The sequence below is a fragment of the Drosophila sulfurigaster genome, chromosome 2L (genome assembly GCF_023558435.1).
Source record: "Drosophila sulfurigaster albostrigata strain 15112-1811.04 chromosome 2L, ASM2355843v2, whole genome shotgun sequence".
In the NCBI taxonomy this organism is placed as follows: domain Eukaryota; kingdom Metazoa; phylum Arthropoda; class Insecta; order Diptera; family Drosophilidae; genus Drosophila; species Drosophila sulfurigaster.
Genome location: NC_084881.1, coordinates 775545 through 800264, shown reverse-complemented (window position 1 = coordinate 800264; position 24720 = coordinate 775545). Strand labels below are relative to the sequence as shown.

General features: G+C 36.6%; 3 protein-coding genes across 3 annotated transcripts in view; 1 reads left to right on the top strand and 2 right to left on the bottom strand.

Annotated features, from left to right (window-relative positions):
* LOC133838740 (protein madd-4) overlaps positions 1–24720 on the bottom strand; it is a 96461-nt gene that overhangs the window by 32046 nt on the left and 39695 nt on the right. The window contains 6 exon segments of the mRNA XM_062269967.1: positions 31–1199; positions 21094–21386; positions 21457–21684; positions 22031–22126; positions 22345–22447; positions 23878–24007. Of these exon segments, the coding sequence (XP_062125951.1) occupies positions 31–1199; positions 21094–21386; positions 21457–21684; positions 22031–22126; positions 22345–22447; positions 23878–24007 (2019 nt within the window).
* Positions 2228–3320, bottom strand: LOC133846955 (uncharacterized). Its single transcript, XM_062281668.1, has 2 exons — positions 2579–3320; positions 2228–2517 (listed from the first exon to the last, which is right to left on the bottom strand). Exons 1-2 carry the CDS (start codon positions 2690–2692, stop codon positions 2317–2319), a joined length of 315 nt encoding a protein of 104 aa, XP_062137652.1. The 5' UTR covers positions 2693–3320; the 3' UTR covers positions 2228–2316.
* LOC133835180 (uncharacterized) lies at positions 8496–9014 on the top strand. Its single transcript, XM_062265093.1, has 2 exons — positions 8496–8693; positions 8754–9014. Exons 1-2 carry the CDS (start codon positions 8536–8538, stop codon positions 8914–8916), a joined length of 321 nt encoding a protein of 106 aa, XP_062121077.1. The 5' UTR covers positions 8496–8535; the 3' UTR covers positions 8917–9014.

The following is a 24720-nucleotide window of genomic DNA, read 5'->3' as shown; positions in this document are numbered from 1 at the left end:
CTTTCACTTCATATTAAAGAATTATCTGACCTGCTTCATACCGTTCAAGTTCTTCAGTTTGTTGGCCGGGCTTTGCCTTAACTTCAATTTGAATTTCAGCCGAACTGAGACCAGCGTGACAGGAATATACACCTGCATCGCGAAATGTGATGTCCAGTATCCGTAACGCTCCCTTTTTGGATACTTTAAATTTACGGGATCGTGTTAGTGGCTTATGATCCTTACTCCATTTGATTTTGGTGCGATTGTAGCGTTTAACTGGGCATTTGATCTTCACTTGGGTGCCGAAGAATACGACACCAGCACCACCTACTTTTAAAGTAATCTTTGTCTTTTTCGGATCGTGCTGAATGTGTGTCGAATTGCTAATTTGTATAACAGGCTTAGGATCTTCAGGGGGACATGTCTTGACATTGCACGGCTTTTTATCCGGCGGCTTGACACTAGGACACATGGATTCAGCTCGTTCAATTTTATGCTCCTGTGCCATAATTTGTTTGCATTCTACTTTACGTTCTTTGATGCCATAGCCGCATGTGTGCGAGCACTTCGACCACTCACCTACCTCCCAGCGCACTGGACAATCAAGAACATTACAATACTGACGATCTGCTGGTGGCGGCTGTGGGCACATGCTGTTCGGCACGACCATAGTGTTCTCACCGCCTCTGGTTACCTCATGAATGCATTGCACTTCGCGTGTCTTAATACCAATGCCACAACTTTTGGAGCACGGCGTATAATCTGAATAATTCCAGCGTGGGGGACATGGACGATCATTACATGTACGAACACGTGCTTCCGGTTTTGTTTCTGGCGAGCAAAGGAATGGCGAAACTACCCGCCCGTTGTCCTCACGCACACAGTTAATAATCAACTCCTCTACACCGCCCAAACAAGAGGCACTGCATGAAGTATAGCCTTGCTCACGCCACACATAAGTCTTCCCCGGTTCTGATACTCCGACCTTTATTGAGTCACGAGGAAACTGATCGTCATACCCATGTGAGGGCAGCATGCATGGATCCTCTACGCAACGTTCGACTTCATCGTGGGGTTTGGACCCTTCGCACAAGGTGTTATTTACCGTGGCCACTGTACGGGAGTATTCTAGATAGATTTTACATTTAAATGTACGTCGACGAATTCCCTCGCCACACGTTACGCTACAAGGTGACCATTCCGTGTCCTTGATAAAACTACTCGAAAAATAAGAAAGGAACGCAAATAAACATTATATTATTATACTTTTTTTTAAATTTAGTAACCTAAAAGCTTTATTTAATGATAAAAATATTTTTTTAATCATTGGCGTTAAAGAGAAAATTCACATTTAATTGCATGGATCACTAGGAATTTTCTTTCTCTTTCCATTCCACGTATAACTACTAACTTTGCTTGCCATAATCCCTTCCGTATTCTGTGTGTGAATTATAATAATCTTTTATTTTTCTATAGTATTACTAGTTTACTTCATTAGTTGTCCAACGTCTTTTAGTATTTGTTTGCGGTTATCGATTAATGCATGCTGTTCAAAAAATATATTTTGTTTTGTCCACGCGTCAACAAGCCCGTGGTTAGGATCGCTGGTACTGCCGTTAGTACGTCAAGGTCCAAATAAATAAATAAGCATATTGAATTCTATTCGGCCGTTTGCAATGATCGACCGATAGAAGCTCTAAATTTCCCAATTTTTGTTGTACTAAATATGACGCACCCTAATTCAGTCATATATATATACATATATATTGGGAAATTTAGAGCTTCTCTATTCTATCGGTCGATCATTAACAAAGGCCGAATAGAATTCAACATGCTTATATATACTATAAGGCTAACGGCCTTAGTTTTATTAGAATAGAATTTAATATATAAAGTAAGTTTAAGATAATTGATAATTTTATACGGCTGAAGCAACGATGACTTTCTGCGTACACGCCCGGCTGTTCTGCTTCGACTTCACGACTCTGCTCGTACTGCTTGTCGACTCCGATTTTTTGCTCACGCCGGCTACTCAATACTTTCTCACGCCGACCAATATCCGCTCACACCGATATATCGATGGCCGTTCACACCGACTAATCGCCCTTTCCATCTTACATTCGGGCACCCTGATTCAGTCAAACCATCGATAGTGTCGATAACGCTATCGGTAGTGTGATGCTTTTTAATTGTTAAATGTAAAAAAAAGCTATAAAATGAAATTTAAACAAAACTTTATTATATTCTTAACTCTTAAAAATAAAAAATACATTTCATTTGTTGCTTTTGTGTTATACAAATTAATAAACCATTTCATTCAATTAATAAACATTTTCATTTAGCTTCTTCGTAGAGCCATTTGTTCTTATTGAGAAACGATAACATGTTAATGTTTTCCTCTTTCAGTCGAGTTCGGCGTTTGGAGACTATTTGTCCGGCCTTGCTAAACATGTGCTCGGACTCCACTGATGTGGCGGGTACGCACAAAAATTTAAACATTACGGTTTTTATAAGTTCCAGATCCGTTTCGTTCATCTGAAATTATAAACAAAAAAGTGAATTTACTGAATTTCACTTAATATATATGTATGCTTACTTGTATCCAGATCAGAGGATCTGTATCCTGGGATGCTACACCTCTTTCTAGATATTCCCGTTTTACGATTATTGCATCACTTCGGCTGGTGGTTGGTTTTTCATTTGCTTTCATTTCAACAAAATCAAAAAATGTTTTTTTTTTCTTTTGAAGTTGTAGGTTCCAATTCCACAATGGGTTTCGAGATTTGCTGAGATGCAATGACAAGCTCACTTTCTAAAAGAACGGATGCTTGCTCAGCGTTGTAATCATTGCAGAATCCGATTTTTTTTAACCTCGGATCCAAAATAGTTCCAATTCTGGTAATGCTTCTTTCTTCATATTTAAAAAAGCCTTTTTGTTATTGAATCCAACAAACATTCTTGCAGCGCTTTCCCTTCGGTCGTATTTAACAATAGTCAGTTGGCGAACTTTGCGGTATAATCCGTAAACTATTGGTATTATTAAAGAAATCGTGATGTACTTGCCGCCGGAAATTTGCTCTGTCACATCTTGAAATAGTGCCAATAGGTTGCATATGTCCTCTAATATAATTATTTCATTGACTGTAAATGGCAGAGATGCATTTGCTGTGGCCAATAACACTTTTGAAATCGCTTTGTTTGTTTTTATTATGCGCTCTATCATAAAGTAAAAGCTGTTCCACCTAGTTGGCATTTCCTGTAACAAGCTAAGCGGGTTTTCGGATTCTTGGGCTTTTTTAAATTTTGCGCTTGCAGTAGTTTTTCTTAAAAAATTTGACAGTAGTTGTTGTTTTGAATTTTTAAAGCGTCTTGCACGACAAGATTCAAGCTGTGTGCGAAACATGGCAAGTTACGAATCTTTAAAATATCACATGCTTTTAGCATTGAGCTTGCATTATCGGTCACAATGCAAACTGTTTTGTCAAAACATTGAATTGCTCTAAGACACCATTCAAAGTTTCAGCAATATTCTGTGCCGATTCGTAGCATCTTTTAATTTTTCTGTGCTGAGTGACGCTGTTCGAAACTGAAAGCCATCGATAAAATGGCAAGTCACAGTTCAAAATGCATCATTTACGCTTAATGTCCAGCAATCGCATGTCACAGCAATACTAGTTGTTTCCCTTAATTTGGTTTTTAGGGTGAGAACAGCCTCAAATACACCCTTCACCAGCACATCTCTTAGATGGGTTTTGCTGGGAATTTAGTACCTTGGGTCAAGGATTTGGGAGTACTAGATAAAACCTTCACATTCAACTATATTGAAGGGTTGAACATCCTTTGCGATCATCTTGGCGAATACACGATCGAAGTCCCTCTTCCGTCTAGAGTTGGTATCATAAGAAATGGCTGGTTTGAAATACGAAGAGATCGAGTGCATGCTCGATCTTGTGCTGCTGATTGATGATGCAGGTAAATTTGAGTCATAGCACTCTGCAGGTTTGGCAACAATGTCATCGATGCCTGGATGAAATCGTTTTAGGTGATCTCTTAGACTTGACGTGTTGCCACTTGTCTTATATTTCTTTCCGCAATTCAGACCCTTCGCCAGTTTTTTATGGTCAGATCGCTTAAAGTACTTCCATACCTTCGATATCCTTTTCTTCCGTTTGAGAGCTTCTTGCTGTGTGTTGCTTGCGTCCGAGTCAGCGCTGCTGCATTCACAAGCTACTTCGACGTCACTGCTAGGAGTAGTTGAGCTGCGTCGTTTTGCTTTAATTGAAAAAAACACTTTTTGAATACTTAAAAGAAAACATACAAATACACTTGCACTTACCTTTTTCCACAATTGTTAGGAACTTCTACATGCTATAACTTATTTTTGCTTTCCACATTCAACAATATTTTTGCTTTCCACTATATTTTTGATGTCCACTTTCAGCTATATATTTTCTTTGTGATGTGAGACGCCGAGTGCAAAACTATCGATAGTGCAGGGCTGCAATCGATGGTGGTGCGATAGCGCCAAACCATCGACAGCGTCGATAGTGCCATCGAGAGTTCTCCGCCTCTAATTTAGCCATCAGCCTCTGATGACCAAGCTTTTTTCATCTCGTATTTTATCACTGATTGTATGTCTATAACTCCATGCGCGGCAATACACTTGCAGCAGGTAATCGTGAAAACTTTCGTCTATGTGTTTTATACGCTCAGCTAATTTCCTATTAATGACTCATTTCCCGTAGTCAATTCTTTAATCAACTTTGTTGGCAATGTATTATATTCGAACACTGCAGTTGACTCCAGAAATAGTGCCGCTGTACGCGCGCGCTTAGACATATTTCTGCTTATCACTGAGTCCGTATGCGTCATATATGTATATACATATAAAAAAATATGAGAAGTTAAACTTGTTAATACCAATGATTCATCGACCTTAACTCATTCTATAGATATCGAATTATATCTTTCTTATGTTCAAATTGAAGCACCTTGAAATCTTTATGAAGTGTATAATGAAATAATGTTTTAGTAAATTTACTTGATCTGCTCTGACGAGTAAACCTAATGATAAAGTCGGATATATAATAATTTAAATACAATTAAATTTAATTAAAGGCTAACTTTTAATCGACAGTTGTCAAGGTCGAGAGGGTAGAGACGAGGGATTCCTCTGGTAGATTCCTCTGGTAGGCAATTTCAGTAAAGGAAACCCCACTGAAGTGTGTGTCGGCGCGGAATCTCTTTTCTTTATTAATTTTGTTTTCTATTTTAATTTACATTCTATTATATATGGATCGTCTTGGCTGTTGACGCTGATCAGGAATATATATACTTTATGAGGTCGGAGATGTTTCTTCAATTGCTATATTCAAGTTACTAAAGTTGTGGTCAGTCAGTTTAAGATATCAGCAGAACAAGTTTCTTAAAACAACCAAAAAGCACTCGATGCTTTTCGCTCACCCGCAATGCGCTCACACGTAAGAAAGCACTCAAGATCCAGTGCGCTCAACTTCTCTCTCTTCCACAACTCTCCATCACAGAGCCGAGCTTTGCAAGGGCTCGGTGCTAGATCTGCAAAATACCGTCGGCATCCCGATTGTGTTTTATTCGTAGACAATATACAAGTTTTCTTCCAGTCCCGTCATGTGTAGACACAAGATGCGAAAAGAATTTATCATTTCAGTTTGCCGTATATGCGGAACTGATTTTATACAAGAAACGTCGAGTATAAATTCTGTTCGAGAAAAGTAGGCGTTAGGGAAATTTCGCGTTGCGCTAAGAGGGCGCGTCTGGTGTATACACCAGACTCAATGCAAGAAGCATTCTACAAGACGAGTCATCTAACGATCTACAGAAAATTCTTGCAGTCTCGGTCTTGGCATGACACGAAACACAATTGAGATTTTGCCTCTCCAGTATTGATCTACGTTTGTTCAATAGCGGTCACCCCCCAATAACCCCCTCTGTAAGTTTTATAACTAACAAGCCAACAAGTTTACAATATATATAATAGTAAATATAAACGAGAGTGTTTTTATTTAATTTCGGGAAAGGGAAATCTGGAACCTATCTGCGCGGAGTTCAAGTTTGTTTCAAATTTTTGCCACGCCCACTTCCGCACCCGCAAATCAAAAAAAATCGAATAACAAGCGTAATTTTAAAGCTACAGCTGCGGGTTTGATTGCTATCAGATAAAAAATTGTGGAAGTTATTAAAGAAATACTTTTGTATGGGCAAAAACGCCCACTTACTAGGGCTCTTAGTTGCTTTGGCCGACAATCTGGTCCATTGTGCCGTCTATAGTATATTTTAAATGGTGTACTATATCGATATACCAATCATACGATTCGGTATATTTTCAGTATTTTCGGTATTTTTGAAAATAATACCGCAATTATTTTCAATAAAATAATATTTTGCCTTTATTAAAAATGGGTAGCGGGTATCTCACAGTCGAGCACACTCGACTGTAACTTTCTTACTTGTTTTTTTTAGAAATCTTATTAATAATAGAAAAATCAACTAAATACAACTTCATCAGAAGTTGGAGGGATGTATAAAAAATATATATAATTTAAAAACTTATAAATTTTAATGTTATAATATTTACACTAATCGAAAAATCACCACAACGACTTAACTTGCGTGTATGCCGAAAAGTCGTTAGAAAAATTGTAGTATCAGGAAATGTCATGCTTTCACCAAGTGTCTGTAACAGCAATGTCATAGAAATTCAAAATTATTATAAAAACAGGACACTTGAAATCTACCCGGTCACCCAGATGGCACCACTAGAATCAAGTCCTGATGAGTTTTAGTTAGACCTAAACCTTATTAGGTTTATACATTTGAAGCAATAACCTGGCTTGACTAGTTTCCGGACAATGCTAAGTTGAGACGTGGTGAAATGAGCACCAAAGATGGTGATTTCAGTAGACGCCCAATGCTACCGATGAAAACATTAAAAAATAAACAAAAACAAAATTATTTTGAATAATCGTAATTTGAAATTTAATGTAATAGCCGACACTCTAAAGATATCAATGAATCATGTACATCAAAAATTCACGAATACATATTTGGGTATGAGAAAGCGTTGTGCAAAGTGGCTGCTCACTCACTTTTGATCAAAAGTGGATAATGTTGAGTTGATAAGAGTTTGAAGTCAAGCGTAATAACCCCGATTTTTTGCGACGAGTGGACTGCACACGATAAACCCGCTCCAAAAAGTCGCAAAAGTCGGCTCGCAAGGTTTTGGCGTCTGATTTTGGGATGCGCATGGGATCCCGCAATCACACTTCTAAAAAATCCAAATCTTACGGGACAAAAGCGGAAATGACACCGCTGATAACAAAATGTATATCTCTAACTTTTACAGACTCCAACAGTGTTGTCAGGTGTTGAGCACCCATATAAGCTATTTTTTGAATAAAAAAGGCTAGAATAAGCTACAAATTAAAAAAAATTTATGTTGAAAAATAAGCTACACCCAAATGAGAAAAATCGTGAAACCTTATTAAGTTTTTAGGTGGGTGGCAAAAATCATTGGGGCTATATTTATGATTAGGTCTTTAAATTTCCATTGCGACAGTTCCCAAAAAAAAAATAACCAATGGATTTATAATAGTTTTTTGTATGTTTGAACAAAAATCTTATTAAATATCTTATTACTGCCCATTGCTAACATGGGCTTCTTCGATGCCGCGAACATTTTTTGTATACATACATATGTACCTTTATATCACTTTTGGCATTTTAACAAACGCGTTATTTAATTTACCAACTACAAGCGATTACTGGTAGCACTTTAGCCAATTTATTGATCTTCGGTGAAACTATCGATTAGAAATAAATTCTCGATCATATGAAATGCACATAACCATCGGCAAAAAAAGAACAAGCTACGATATTTTTCAAATATGCTAGAACTAGTTTATAATAAGCTAAACTGGCAACACTGGTCACCAAGATATACTATATGTAGGTGTTCATACGGACGGACATGGCATATACTATCGACTGCTGACGATGATCAAGAATATATATGTATACTTTATAGGGTTGGCGATGCCTCCCTTTGTCTGTTACATACATACCCTTTTACTCTATGAGTACCAGGTATAAAATTATATATACATTATATCATTGTGGTCTGCCTGAGAATTTCACTTACATATGTAATATCACTTCCACATATGTAAGGAAATTCTCAGGCAGACCACAATGATATAATTTAATGTAATTCCAATATGATTGTTTATATACAGTGTTGCCGTTTTATCCTTTTTCCGGACAGATCTGTCCGGTTTTTAACTGCGTCAGCCGGAAAAAATTTAAAACATCCCCTAGCCTTTTATCTGTCCTTTTTTTATTTTGACCTGGCCTTTTTTATCCGCTTTTTATTTTTGTGTAAAGTGCTGAAAAGTAATCAAAATGTACATTGCTTTTATATCGATAGCAGCACTTTTAAATGAATGTAATCGTGAATCGTATATATCGATATACAGTGCTATCAGTTGTTACTTTTATTGTGAAATTTGTGCGGGAAAGATGCCAAAAGAAGCTTATAAACAAAAGTTCCGTGATTCATGGCTAAATCAGCCGGATCTGGTGCAGTGGATGTGTCGTGACCAAAAAGCTAATTTAGTAAAAACCAAATTGCGCAACCGACTGCAAATAGCAACTTTAAATGCGATTTTATCGATCAGGTAAATATTTTAATACTCTTTTGTTTCACACATTTATTAAAATTGTTTTTTCCTTTTTAGGTTTGGGCTACGCCGGAAAGGCGTATGTTGCCATGAATATGAAATTCCTGAGAAATATTTAAAAATGATTGGAAGCAACCAATCTACAAAAAATCAAAGTTTAGAAGTTTGCAATGATGACATTGACGATGTTCTAAACGAGTTGGCAAGCAATAAAGAGTGATATTACATAAAATGTATGGAAAAAATATTTTGTCTTGTTTTTTGTCCTTTTTTTTAAATTTTTGTCCTTTTCTATCCTTTTTTTATAATCAATCTAGCCTTTTTCTGTAACGAGCTGACGGCAACACTGTTTATATACTACAAATATTTATCTAAACGGAGAATTTAATTCTCGAAAGCGGATATCTTATAGTCCAGCACACTTCATTGTAGCTTCGCTACTTATGTATATCTGACGCGTGGTCAGCGGATATCCTTGAGGTCGTTATACAAGAATTTTCGGAGTCAAGAAGTCTGGACTTGATGGCGCCAAGTGTGTCTGCCAAGTATGTAAGCAGTGTTGCCATTTTAGCTAATTTATTGCTAGATCTAGCTATTTTGCTATTAGCTAGAAATCTAGCGTTTTTTTTTCAAAACTTCGGCTACTTTTGGCACTTTTTAAAAATTTCCGATAGCTCTTTTACCGATAGAATGTATTTTGAGATTTACTCATAAAATTTGCATTATAGTTCGATTCTGTTTATAGTTCATGTGCGAACTTAGTTCGTTCACTCATTAGCTAAATACAAATTGTGAAACTGTGAAGCAGTGCTGCCAGTTTAGCAATTTAGTTCCTTTAGTTAATTTGCAACTTTTAAACTTAAAAATGCTATTAGCTGCAAAATTAGCAACTTTTTATTTCTCTTTTGGCAATTTTAGCTATTTTACTTAAATCCTTTTTATTCAGGCATGCTCCGGTTTTCACTTTTCGTTTTCGTTTTCGTTTTGGGACCAAAACCGAGATTTTCGTTTTTAGGTGCTTCGGTTTTCACACGTTTTTGGTCATCGTTTTGCTATCGGAACGTTTCATTTTTTACTGCTAAAACAGCTGACTTGTGTTTTGGTAAAAAGTAAACAACGCGAAAAAATGTCTTTTGTATGTCCAATTTCGTGCGTGGATTGAACTCACATAAGGATTTTTTTATCCTGCATATAAATAATTATGCTTCCCCTGAATGAAATATATTTGCCTTTTGTCTTTTTTGCAAAGAAAGATTTGAAACTTTCTTTAAAAAAATTAGTTGAACGGCAATCAGCTGTTTCCCACAAAAAATGGGGATGCCACCTTTTTAATGCATTTCATTCCGGTTATTCCAACAATTTTTTTTTGATACACTTTTAGCACATAACTAATAAAATTAAATTAATTAATTTTTAAAAAACATATTTTACCCAACTTCAACAAATTTAACGCCATCCGTTTGATTATACAAGTATTTTTAACTTGCTTTTTCATTCTATCGAAAGTATGGCAGCTTAGGCGATAACTCATGGTGTCGGACCTATCGGTCGCTCACCAAAACGAAAATTGTTGTTGCCGACGGCAAAATTTTATATCCAAATTTGAGGTGGGGTCAGAAATGAGTCGTTTTAAAAATAATTACAAGCCTAATTGATCTGCTGGCGGTCTTAAAAGAACGACAATAAACAAATGAGTCAACTACTTTTTTTTCCTTTTGCAAATAAGATCCGATTTAATATAGAAAAAGGCATTTACTTTTCATTTCGGCAAGTCAAATTTTCTCGTTTTGCAATTCGAAAAAATCTTGTGAAAGTGAAAACGGGAGCACCAATTTTGTCGTTTTCGATTTCAAAACGAAAACGAAAACCGAAAGTGAAAACCGGAGCATGCCTGATTATGTATTCCTTTTGTCATTCACTGCAACAATTGCGATTAACAGTTTGCAATGAAATCGGAGCTTGTATTTAACCAAGTGGTTCGATTATATGAGCTACTTGAGTTCACTGACTTGAAAAGTTAACTGCATTTCAAGTAATATTTGCCCCCTAAGTGTTAACAAAATCATAGAAATACGAAATCCTGTTTTTTTATTTTTAATTTCAAGATTTTATTCTTAAATGAATTAAAAATGTACAAACTTGATGAATAATGTCATTTAAAATATTTAGCAATTTTGTTGGCTATTTCTTGTATAATTTTAGCAATTTTTGGCAATATTTTTTCTGAAATCCAGCAATTTTTTGCTCCAGAGATTCGGGCAACACTGTATGTAAGTATGCAAATACATGAGTTTGTAATATATACTATGTATGTGTGCATGTATGTATGTATAGAAGACAGTGACTGCTCATTTTGAAGGGTATTATAACTTTGTGCCGGCAGGAAATGTATGTAACAGGTAAAATGTATGACCCTATAAAGTGCATATATTCTTGATCAAATTCAAATTTTTGCTACGCCCACTTCCGTCCCCGCAAATCAATAAAATTGAATAATGAAATATATTTTTAGTATTTTGTATTATTTTCGGTATATTTTGAAAATAATACCGCAATATTTTGCGTTTATTCAAAATGGGTAGCGGGTATTTCACAGTCGAACACACTCACACTGTAGCTTTCTTACTTGTTTTCAATATGAAATGTACATCGGGTATTAAAGCGCCAATGATTTGACTACATCTTTAATTTGATATACCCCTAGGTAATATATTTCTTAATTAGCGGAACAATATTAGTATAATTGAAACACACAAAATATAACTTTTTTTAATGTACTTCAAATGGCCTATGCTATAGAATATATCTGATATAGTAAAATCAATATAAACAGATTTATCTATTTAAAAATGAGGTAGTTTTGAAAATTTTGCACAAACCACTTGACTAATTCAAGCAGGATTACAAACATATTTTCTAAAGTCAATGCAGTACAAATCAAATGGTAAAATTAATTGGTCCACATAGGCAGTAGTCTGCTCACAACATTGTAATCATTGTAATTATTGCAATCCGAGCATTTAGCTGACACAGAAATTTTAGAAATTTAAGGTACCATAGAGCCCATCCCGTTACTTATAAAAACCATTAATATTCAAGAATGCCAATAAATTTGCAAAATTACAAATACAGAGTCGTTACATGCCTAATTTTGTTGGCATTATTTCGCTGTATTTTTTTTTCGCAATATACGGTTGAATTCTAAAAATTTAGCGGAAACGTACTTAGCGGAGGTCCTTTCACATAAGTTTGTATGGGGACCAACCAAGTCAACGAGATTTCGTCACAAGAACCAAACGGACACTATAATCGGAGTTGTTATAACCGGATTCTACTGTAATTGATAGAAAATTGTAATTTTACTTCATAACCCTTGTTCATACAAATCTATATGCAAATATTGATATAATTCAATTAACCACTTTGTATGGTAAGATCTTGATATTTTTTTTTTTTTATAGATTTGAACCTTTTGTTAAATTGTGTATAAGTAAGGATTATATATCCCTCCCAAAAAACGTAGTGGGATTATAAGTCCCATTTTTATAAAACCATGTATAACTTACAATTTATTAGTGCTTCGCGCTTCCAAAATATATTTTAAATTATTTTTACTATTTTTCTCAGTGTGCATTTTAAAGCTTACACATGCGTTTTTGTCAAATTTTGCGAACGAACTGACGAAATTTTACTGAAGTCTTGAAACTCATCGTCAATTTTGCATATGGGTAATTCCATAACGGTATTTGTCCCGTGCAAAACTCTTTACATTGAAAATAACATAAATTGAAACAATTTTGAAAATAAGAAAAGTTTTTTTTTATAGCTCTATAAATAACATTCATATTATTGACATTCACACTTATTTTTAAAATTGTTTCAGGTTATGTTATTTTCACTGCAGTGACTGTAAAAAGTCTCGCACGGGACAAATTTCGCCATGGAATTACCCACGTACATGTCGATGCTTACCGTTATTTTTGTGTTGACATTGTAAAATATACACTTAAAGCTGTGTTTCTGATAGTTCACATAAGCGATAGCTTTAAAATCGATGAAAATACGGAAGTTTGAAAATTGCTGGGATGTATTGTCCCAGTAGTCCTGAAAGGGATAAAAAGAAAAGCAGCTCAAAATGGCGCAGACTCAAATGCAGTTAAGTAATCTGTTGTTGAATGGAAACGTACCGTTAAGTGTCATTGAAACTCGATCAACAGTTACGATGCCAATCAACAATGGCGGATCAGCGTCGACGCACTTAAGTGGAACTCTGCCGCCATTTACGAGTGCGAATCAAACGGTGCTTTGAGTGAAAACCGACCAGTGCTTGTGAGTGAAATGTTGCCGCCTAATTTCAGCAATGTCAGCACAAGAGAGATTTCTGCACCGACACCACCAAGTATGCTTCTCTGCAGTATCACGTGTTCGTAAAATGCCAGATCTGCCCGAGTTTGGAGACAAACCAGAAGGTTTGCCAATATTTGTTTACGCACAAAACTGGATTACAACTTGCGTCTGCTAAAGGCCCTAAAAGGTGATACACTGTCAAGTCATTGCTAATTCACCCGCGTAATCGCATTGATGGAGCAGCTACTGTTCAGGTAAGGACGACCTGAACAGCTCATACGAAGCTAGTTGCAAAGCGAGCGTGAAATGGAGAAATCCATTTGGCAGCATTTTTACAATCGCTACCAAATGGAGAAATCCATTTGACCAACCCGAAGCTAATGGAGAAACTGGTCGCAAAGTTGCCAACAGGAAGGAGAGTTGAGTGAGCAAGTCGTGCCAGTACTCTACAAGTTAATCCAACTGTCACGCTTTTGAGTAGATGGCTCACTGAATTTGCAAATTTTGTGTGCACATTAACTGACGTCGAGATAAAGGACACGAAACGTCGGCTGCTTCATGTAAATACATTCCGACAGGAGCATCGTTGGAGCAAGCAATGCTCAATATGCGATGGGAATTGAAGAAGGCCTATTCATCGATTCGATGGCGTCTTGTACGTGAACATTGTCTTTGTTTCTCGTACCTGAGGGATGGCCACATGATCAGGAGTTGCCGTGCAGACAACAAGAATCAGGTGGATGGAAACGACATCACAGGTTGCTGCACGAAACGTGGAATTCCTCCATGAGAACGCCGCAACCAGTAAACGAAAACAGAAGTGAGAAGTGAGAAGTGAGAGCCAAAGTAGAAAATCGGCTCGAAAGACACCGCCGAGAGCTGTACATGGAGTGGAATAGCTGCGTCGACCTAAGTCGGCAACGATTGCTCTTTCGTGTACTGCCAGTCACGTTATACGGAGTCGGCTATTGAATGGTAAATACGTATGCACTCTTCGACGAAGGTTCATCCGTTTCGATGATCGTCGACGAATTAAGGAGAGAACTAAACCTAACTGGAGAGCGACGGCAGCTAAATACAAATTGGTTTGGAGGTAGATCTGCCAGAGAACCCGCAACTTTAGTCGATCTACAAATCGGCGGAGCAAGAAAACACCAGCTTTACGATTTTAGAACGTACATGCAGTGCGGAATCTAAGTACACCGATGCAGACCTTGCATCGAATAGACTTGCAAGGAGTTGATCCTAATGAGCGTCTTCCAATTAAGATATTCGATGATGCAGTGCCGAAGATTTTGATTGGACTGTATCATTTAGGATGGTTAATAGAGAGTAGACTACTCGCTGCAAACAGGCCTTATGCATCGGCCACCAAGCTGGGGTGACTGGTCTATGGTCCAACAAAGGATTGCAGACGAGTGTCTTCACCGATGTCATGCCATCTTTCTGTGCGTCAGGATGACACAGTAGCTGAGTACTTCAGGATGGAGAATTTTTAAGAGAAGTTCGCATCGGACGTTGCATCCAGCACCGACACCAGAGCGCAAAAGAATCTCGAAGAGTCCTCGGTGAGACTCGAGCAGAGTCTCCAGTCTCCAGTCCAGACAGGACTTTTATGGAAGCGCAACGACACGGAGCTACGATATGGCGTTAAAGAGACTGGTGAATATTGCAAGAAAAATGAATTATGCAAATTATGAATGATTACTTTAATAAAGGATCCGCTCGGCGCTTGGAGCATAACGATATACATTTAGTCAACGAAAACAAGCTATGGTATTTGCCACACTTTAGTGTGATGAATCCCAATAAATTAGGGACTGCTCTTCGACGCAGCTGCGAAAGTTGACGATTAGTCGCTAAGTTCGGTGCTAGACAAGGGTCCACAACACTACAATCGGTTATCAGCCGTTCTCTTCACTTCAGAGAAGGAGCTAAGGACGTCTGCGGCGATATCAAGGAGATGTTTCACCAAATCGTTTAACAAACACAGGATAGATGTGCACAACGTTTTCAATGGCGTGACGGTGATGGATACAACAAGGAATCGGTCGCTGGGAGAAGCGACAAATGAGAATGGGCACCGTATTTGGATGAATACGAGATCTTGCGAACATATGGCAGAGTGGATGCAACCCTATGCGTGCCTTAGAGCTCAAGAAGGCCGATTATTCTTTTCCAATGGCACATATTAACGGAGGTGATGATACACCATTACCGGAAGGAGAAGAGATGCCTTGTTTACATGCCTGACATCAAGAGCTATTCATCTGGAGATATTATATGACCTGTCGACGGATGCCTGTATAATTGCAGTGCGAAATTTTATGTGTCGTCGAGGACCAGTTGGACAAGGGAGAGAATTTCATTGGGCCAACCGAGAGGCCAAGAAATGCGATGAAGTTTTCGACCAAGACAAGAAGTGACTTCCCGTGGGATTCAATTGTCCATCCAAACCATCTGAAGGAGGTGTATGGGAACGTATGGTGCAGTGCGTCAATAGAGTTCTGAGATATATTCATGTACAGAATAAAATTGTCAACCCTGATAAACGGTTTCGAACAGTGTTTAAAAAACTGCAGCAAGTTTCATTTCATGTGATTATGCTTCTGCTTCTGCTTCTGAAAAAATCAGAAGCTGCAGTCGAAGCAAAAGGAGAAAACGATCGCCGACGAAAAGCGAATCAGCAGCAGCAGACGCCGTGTAAAAAATTTTGATTTTGCTTTGCTGATGCTTTCGCGAAGCAACGCAATTCGAAGCAGCAGCGACTGCTCCACTTCTGCAAGTCGCCAGCAGCAGCAGTCGCTGTTTGAAAATTTTTAATTTTTCTTTGCTGCTGCTTTCGATTCTGCAAGTCGCTATACATGTATATACATGTATGTCGCAGTCGCGACTACTGTCGAGATTTACTTTGCTGTTTATGCTGTTTTTTGCTCTCCCTGTATTCAGATAAATTAAACAGTTTGAGAATTGTTTTTTTTTTTTAATTCATTTTTTTCATAAAACACAATATTATTCAAAATAAACTTTCAAAATCTTCGTCATCTTGAATGAATGTGTTTTTATATTTGAAAGTCTATTATTTAAAAAAATTTTTTTTTTTACATGTTTTACATGTAGCTATGCCTTCATCAACGTTATTTTCAAAATACTTTTCAATTGACACTGATGCACAAGAATCAAACAGTATAAGCAGAAAAATTCAGACGCGACAGTAGTCGCGACTGCGACATGTGGCGACATGCAGAATCGAAAGCAGCAGCAAAGAAAAATCAAAAATTTTCAAACACGGCGTCTGCTGCTGCTGATTCGCTTCTCGTCGGCGATCGTTTTCTGCTTTTGCTTCGACTGCGACTTCTGATTTGTTCAGAAGCAGTAGCAGAAGCAACTGTTCATTTTAAGAAGTCACTCGCAGTCGAAGTAGTGAAAAGCAAAAATATTGCGACTTCTGCTACTTCGACTGCAGTTTTTTTAAACATTGGTTTCGAACGCATCTTCTAATTCTGTTGGCGACAAATGCTTTGCCGATATGACGAATAGCTGCTTAAGTTTGGAAAAGTAATCAAAAGTAAACTGCAGAAAGAAGAATATCAAAGACAATATAAACATATCAACCAAAAATGAGTAATTTCATAAATTATGCTACTCTGAGGGTATTCAAAAAGTATAAGTTTTTATAAATTATATTAAATTTTTTTGTAAATTGCTCGTCGTTAAATCAATCGCCTTTTTGCGATTTTATTTAAACATTTTTTTATGCCTCTGTCAATTTGCTTTTCTTTTTAATTGCAAAGCATTTTAAAATAATTTTTTTGGCTGCAAAGTGTGTAATACCCTGCTAAGACTGAGCTGCATCATAGAAATTTCCATTAAGTGTAACTTTCCGCCGAATCATTCCCTAAGCGACTGTGTGTAATAGAGTTACGGCTAATAGAGCCGCATCATTGATCAAGCGGCAATGACTCTAAAAATGTGGCCGTATTAAATATATTAAAGCTTTAAAATTATTGTAAATTTTTACAAATCTTAAGTAATATAAAAACCAAAGTTGAAAAAAAGAAAAGAAATAGGCAGGGGTCTAAAAAATGTTTTAAGAAAATCACCAAGACGACTAATTTGACCACATTGTTAGAAATATGATAATTGGAGAGCGAGTTGCTTATTATGATGTAAATCGGAAATAAGTAGAGTTAATTGATAAATAATAAAAAAAAACTTATGTATACTTATAATTTTTGAATGCCCTCAGAGTCGCATAATATAATATATATTAACTTGCTATTTTTCGGTAGATTTCCTTCAATTGCCTTTAATATTCTTCTTCCTGTCAGATTTATCGATTTATCGAAGCTGTTCGCGTAATGCAGTTTTGGTGTAAACATTTACATCATAGAACTAGACTATTGAAGCATATGCACTTGGTCTAAATAGAGTATAATTGGAATAATAATATACCAATATATTAAGCGAAATATGGCCACATTTTATAATCGTGTACGCATCATTAGTCATGCGGTAGAAGGTTCAATTATCGGAAATTTTTAATGATGCTTCCCAGTGGAAGTGGAGAACTATCGATAGTATGAGCCGTTGACATTCGACGATAGTCAAATTTGCGACATCAATAGTATCGTTGGAGCCTTCGATTGTCGCCGACAATATCGCCCGACGTATTGCCGGTTGTCTTGTATTCTTTGCCGCAATCAAGGCATTTCGCAAGCTTTTCGTCGTCTGACCTTTGGTAATACTTCCAGGCATGCAATCTTACTTTTTTTTTTAATATTTCACCTATCTGGTACATAATCCTTTTCAAAGTCTATGCTAGTGCAATCGCAGTCCAACTTGTCTGCACCTGAGATGCATATATTTTTGTCTTTTCGTAATTACTGACGATTTTACACGGAACAATGTGGGACGCCAGCACCATCGATTGTGGTTGGGCCACTATCGAATGTGTCTACTGCTATCGATTGTGGCTCGATAGCGTCCATCGATATTAGCCGCCCATCCTCTACTTCCCACTAGGAAGTTCCCAGTTCAAACGGAGTAATAAGTACTTTATTATGTATTAGGTTATATGATATTTAATCGATGCAAAAAATGCCTAAGTTAATTTAGAATTCTAATTATGATATAGTCCCTACAACATTGCCATTTTTTTTTATAAACTTGAACCTTTGAACCATCAAAGTCAATCCCTGGCTACTGCAGCTTTTCTAACTCCGCTTAACTTGACGCATTAATAGTGAAATCCTGTCACATTTCACAGATTATCACAGACAAATCTCACACTCATTGCGAATGATATGCGGGTAAATTCTAGGCAACATCCCCCTATGTGTCAACGTGTCCTCATTTATTGATTTGTAGTCAAATTTTTGCTGCTTATAGTCAGAGAACCATCTGCACCACAGCATGCGCATTAAATTGGCGCCAACAATAAATAGTTATGTATGTATGTATGTACTTTCACAAGAAACTACTTGGATTATGATAATCTTTGATTTTCCGAGTAAAGCCGACTTCAGTAGCTCATGTGGCAAATAATAAAGTTTTGAAAGTTTGTTTTAGATTTGGTACCTCTCAATATTGCTATCCCACTGAGTAGTGAAATTCTTATGCTAGTGTTTGTTAAACGATATAATTTAATGTTATTCGAATATGATATGATAGTTTACATATACATACATATACTACAAAGATTTATCTCAACAGAGAATTTAATTCTCGAAAGCGGGTATATTATAGTCGAGCACACTTCATTGTAGCTTTGTTACTTTATGTTGTTTGTTTTATACATATGTATCTGGCGCGTTGTCAGCGGATATCCTTGTGGTCGTTATAGTTACAGGGTCCAAGAATTTTCGGCGTCAAGAAGTCTGGACTTGATGGCGTCGAGCGAGAGACGGCCAAGTGTGTCTGCCAAGTATGAAATGTATACAAATACATACATACATGCGCATGTACATATGTACATACGTATACAATATTGATTAGAAAGATTATATTCTAGCTAGATGACTGCCTATCAGTGTTGCCAGCTCTTCTGGTCATAAAAAAGCTAAAATATATGAAAAATACTAGAAACCGCCAGAAAATTAGGATAATAGCCAAAATATAAAGCTACGTTAGTAGAACAATAATTTTATTTTGATTCATTTATTAATATTTAGTATATTAATATATGTATATAAATGGTAAAGACAATGCAATATACATATAAAGATATATGTGCATATATGTATATAAATAAAGACAATGCCGCCTCTTGCTGGCAGGTTTTTGCAGAAAGAGACGGAACAAACGTTATTTTGCTCGTCTGTGAAAACGCAGATGACGAAGACTTGTTTTGGATGTTTGTCTTGGATTTGTAATATTTTCGAAAGCATTTTTGATCATCGACCGCATCTAGAGTTAACCAATCCTGTAACACGGGATCTTGCAACCAACGCGGTTTTTGTTTATAAATCTTGGGCATTTTAATTGTCACACACGAGCATTTTGGAAATTGTGGAATACCTATATGGTCATGATAACATGAACTAGTAAAAATCGATAAAAATGTAGAGATATTTTGGCATATCGATGTTTTTAACATAGCAATGCAAAAATACTGAAAGTTATTAAAGTGAGGGTTCGTAAAACATAAAAATACAAGAAGGCACCAGATGTTTTTAAAAAACTAAAGTTCCGTTCAGTTTTGTTTTGAAAATAGCTATAATTCCCGCTAGCCGCTAGTTTTTAATTTATCCCGAATTTTGCTGCTCATTATACCCGCTACCCATAGGGTAGAAGGGTATTATAACTTTGTGCCGGCAGGAAATGTATGTATGTAACAGGTAGAAGGAGGCATCTCCGACCCTATAAAGTATATATAATACATATATTCTAGATCAGCAACCGAGACGTCTGTCCGTATGAACACCTAGATCTCAGAGACTGTAAGAGATATAGCTATAATTTTTTTTTGTTATGTTTGCACGCTAATCAAGTTTGTTTGAAATTTGTGCTACGCCCACTTCCGTCCCCGCAAATCAATAAAATTGAATAATGAAATATATTTTTAGTATTTTGTATTATTTTTGGTATGTTTTGAAAATAATACCGCAATATTTTGCGGTCGAACACACTCGTCTGTAGCTTTCTTACTTGTTTTCAATATGAAATGTACATCGGGTATTAAAGCGCCAATGATTTGAGTATATCTTAAATTTGATATAACCCTAGGTAATATACATATTTCTTAATCACCGAAAAATAATAGTAAAAACCACAAAATATTACCTACATATTTGTAAATGAGGTAGTTTTGAAAATATGCACCAACTACTTGACTAATTCAAGAGCGACAGCCAACAAACTTTCTAAAGTCAATGAAGCGAAAAATTAATAAATAGTAAACTGTCTTCAAATGTAGCATAAGTGTCACACAAAAATCTCAACCACCAAGTACCAACCAAGCCAATTCCATAGAGCCCAAAGATTTGCTCCAACATAATCACAGTTTATTTCAACCTACAACTTTCAATCAGTATACTGGCAAAACTAAAAGGGGTATTCAATTTAATTAGACGCAGGATTTTAGTTTAATGCTTAAAAATATACGATATTCTGTCATTTATCCTCTAACTTTTTGTTTACAGCCGAGCAAACTCGACTGTGGCTTGTTAATTTTTTTTGTATCTTTATATAATTTTATAAAAAATGCGAGAAATATGTTTCTAACCATTAAAGGGTTTTTCTTTTACTAGATATTTACGAAAGCATTGATTTTTTATATTAAACTCACAAATTGAAAACTATGTACTAACCCGGATTAACGAATGGAGTATTTCATTACTGTCGTTAGTCAAAATGTTGGAAAAATTGTATATGGCACCCTAAAGAGAAATTCGAGTGGTTGGTCATTTGTGAAACAAATAGTTTTTTTGGAACTGTGTTCTGCTCATATTTTGCTTAAATACAATACTTGACTTATCTAATCGAATTCCAATAAATTAAAATTATCGTTTTCTTTACATATTATTTTAATATGACTTGGCATACTTACGTTGGGTCTAATGATGGAACATCTGTTTCTTCATTCGCCGCGACTTTAGCATTGTTATAGTTATTGGTAGAGCTCATTAGTCGCATGGTGAGCGGCTCCTCTGCGATCTCATGATGCATTCTATTTTGGGTGAGATGTGCATAATGTATTGACTGATCGGAATAGGATAAGCCCTCGTCATCATCAGTGTCGGTGGCTTGTCCAGAATCAGTGTCTTCAACGTCATCATCGTCATCTTCATCTTTATCATCATCGTCATAGAGATCAGATCCATCATTATGACGGTCCGAATGCTATGTATCACGCGAGTAACAGAATCGCTTCAGAATAAACTTTATTACCACTCTCTTACTAGCCACTTACCTCGTTCAAAGATCGGCTGCTGCCAACAATGATGGTACCACCGCCATTATTAAGTCCGCCTGCTCCATTGTCGTTACCACTACTTCCTCTAGCGCAACGTATACCAATTGAGCACTGCTGCATGCCGCCTGGCTTGGTCAAGGGGTCGCATTTGGCACTTAGGCTGCCATCTGTGGATTTACATTCCACACCACGCATCTGAATACCTTGTCCGCATGAAACGGAACACTAGGTAATGAAAGAGCAAAAAAAGAAGGAGACGATAGATATCGAGCTATATGGGCCTGAACACTGGTTGAAAAACCAGATTTTTCCTTTAAATCCAACAGTTTGTTCTACATAAATTAGTGTTTTAACATAAAATACAAAACTTAATTTTTTTCTAAATTTAACTTTATAAATCGCTGAAAAACAAAAACATGAAAAAAATATTTTGTTCACTGTATTGCTTCGTCAACGTCTAAGTCTTGGTCATTTCAACCTTCAATCACCATACCTCTCTGTCATATTTCTCCTACCTTGGATCCCTCGCATTATTTTTACGCTATTATTAGTTATTGTTGGTAGTACTTACTCCAGTCCAGTCCTCCACCTCCCAATGCGGACACTCCTCTATAATGCACGTCTCTTGTGTTGGTGGCTTCAGAGTTCGACACATAATATCTGCAACCTGTTACCATAAAACGCAAAGTCATAGCCACGTCAAGGTAGAGAAAAACAAAAAAAAAAACAGAAAAAGTGTTAGCAAAAAACATAATAATAACACAAGTGTAACTCAGTTGCCGCTTTAAATGGAAAATGAAGAACGTTCAAATTTAGGTGGCAACCTGATGATAATAGCCACTTTCGTACACCTTTTGACTACCATAGCAGTCTCAAAACACTTACCCTCGTCTTGATGCCGTTGGTCGCCTCAGCGCAGACAACCATCCGTTCTCGGTAACCGTGTCCACAAAGACGACTGCAGGCACTCCAATCGTCAGTTATCCAACTGCGGAAGGCGAAAATAAGTGGTTAGACTACTTGTTAATATACTATAAAATGTAAATACCAGCATATCGACTAAGTTAATTCGAAAACAAGATTCTGCTTAGTTGCTCGTCTCTAATATTCTGCTGAAAAGGAATGCTCGACATGCCTTCGTACATGGCTCTTAATGTCAAGGGGTTACAGAGCGGACATATTCTTTATAAAAAGCATTTTTGGGTACTTTTGGAGTTAGGTTGCCTCTTTGCAATGGCGAACCAAAATCCAATTATTTGAGAGAGTATTTTCACGGGTGGATTGTCACGATTTCCTTTTGAATGTTTTAGCGTAAATTTAACTTCTTTTCAGAAAAATATATGATTTAACGTCAATTTGCTATAAGGATCGACTTGATATAACTAAATAAAAAAGAAACGAGCTAATAAATAATCCTGTTTAGCAAAACCCTCTGCTCAACCTTTCTGAAGCTTTCACTTGTTAACGTTTTAAAAATCAAAAAAAAAAAAAAATTAAATTAAAAATTAAAAAAATTATTTAATTACGAAAATGAAAACTTCGAGTAGAGTGAAAGAAAATTTAATGACTTCCAATTAATGATCTGAGATAAAACAACGGAATAGTTATTTTAATTAACTTATTTTTTTTTACCGCCAACTATAGAAAGTCAACCAAAAATGTTAAACTGAGAAACTGGGGAAGAGGACTACAGTACAGTGTGATCGACTATGAGATAATAAAATAATTACAAAAAAAAAAATAATAAGACTAATGAGACATACCGAAATGTTAATTTGGAATATTGATATACCATCCATAGAGTACAAAATATACCAGATTATCATTTTCTGTCGACACATAGTTAACTACCTTTCTATCATATAAGTGACAGGTATAATAATAAATTAATAATACAATTGTCCAAAAAATAAAAGATAACTTCTAATAGTGAATTAAGAAGAGTAAATTTAAATAATTACTATTTCGTAAGCGTCGGCGTCGGTTTAATACCACAAAAAGTATGAATCAAATAAAGCGATTACCGCTCCATGCATTGGGTGCAAGATATTTGAGAAATTTGCTCAAAATATTTGGTTTGGCTTAGTTCAACTTGCGTTGATATGGTACAATTGGAAAATGTCACAAACCGATAAATAAGCGGAGGCAGTATTGGTACGTGGTGGGGAATAGTGACTAAGGGACGAAGAGACAGACACGAGTAAAACCCTAGAGCCAAGCGCAATTACATGCTCAGCCTCAACGTCTATGGAACGATAACAGAGACGGGGTAGGCAATCAAAACGTGAGCACGATAACCGTCGCCGTTTAAATTGATAGCTGGCCAGGTGGAGTAAGCGAACATTAAACACGAAGCATTAGGTCTTTGGAATAGAAGAGGGAGTGCTTGGGGATCTGTCACCCGAGGACTCTACTTACCGCGGCGGACAGCTGTGTGTATTACATGGCACCACTGATGGCTCGAGGCGATTAGCAACGCTGCAGAGCGTCTCATCGACATCAGCGCCAGTGAGACGGTTCCTGCATATAGGGCGAGACATTTTGTAACCTATAGCGTTCAAAAACGAGAAGAGAAAAAATAAAATTATTGCAAAGCTGGTAAAAAAGAACACAAGTATAACAGTCGAGAGTATTCTAACTAAAATATATCCTGTACAACAAATCTGAGCTTTAATTCATATAATTATCATATTTCTCTGAATATATGCCAAGAAGAAATGTATGTAATATGTAGAGGAAGACATATCATATACCCCCTCAAGTGTATATACTTACGTCAGCATATCAAGAGTAATTTTAAAGCTATGATTTTGATGGTTTCAATTAAATACAAAATTTCGAAGTCCTTTAAGAAACATAACTAGTCACACAAGTCCAATTGTTTGTATTGACGGGTATTAATGGGTATCTTAGAGCAAAAACTCTCGACTGCATTTATTTTTCTTGTTTTCAATATATACTCAAATTCAAAATGACTTTCCAGCAGACAACCGACTATTTGCTGCATTTGAAAATCAATAAAAGTCAGAAAGGCTTTTAACTAGTTTGAGCTCAGGTTCGTGCTCTGCTTGGGGTTGAACCTGTGCTGTGCAACTTTAATGTCACTTAGTCGCTTAAGACTGTCAGGTCCCTGACAGAGACATGGCACGTGAGACGATATATTATAAGACCTTAGCATAACGCAGATACATTTTTGATCGTCTTATCGTATCTTAAAAAGTTAAGAAGTATTAGTTAACAAAGGTTAAGGTAGTAGTAGTA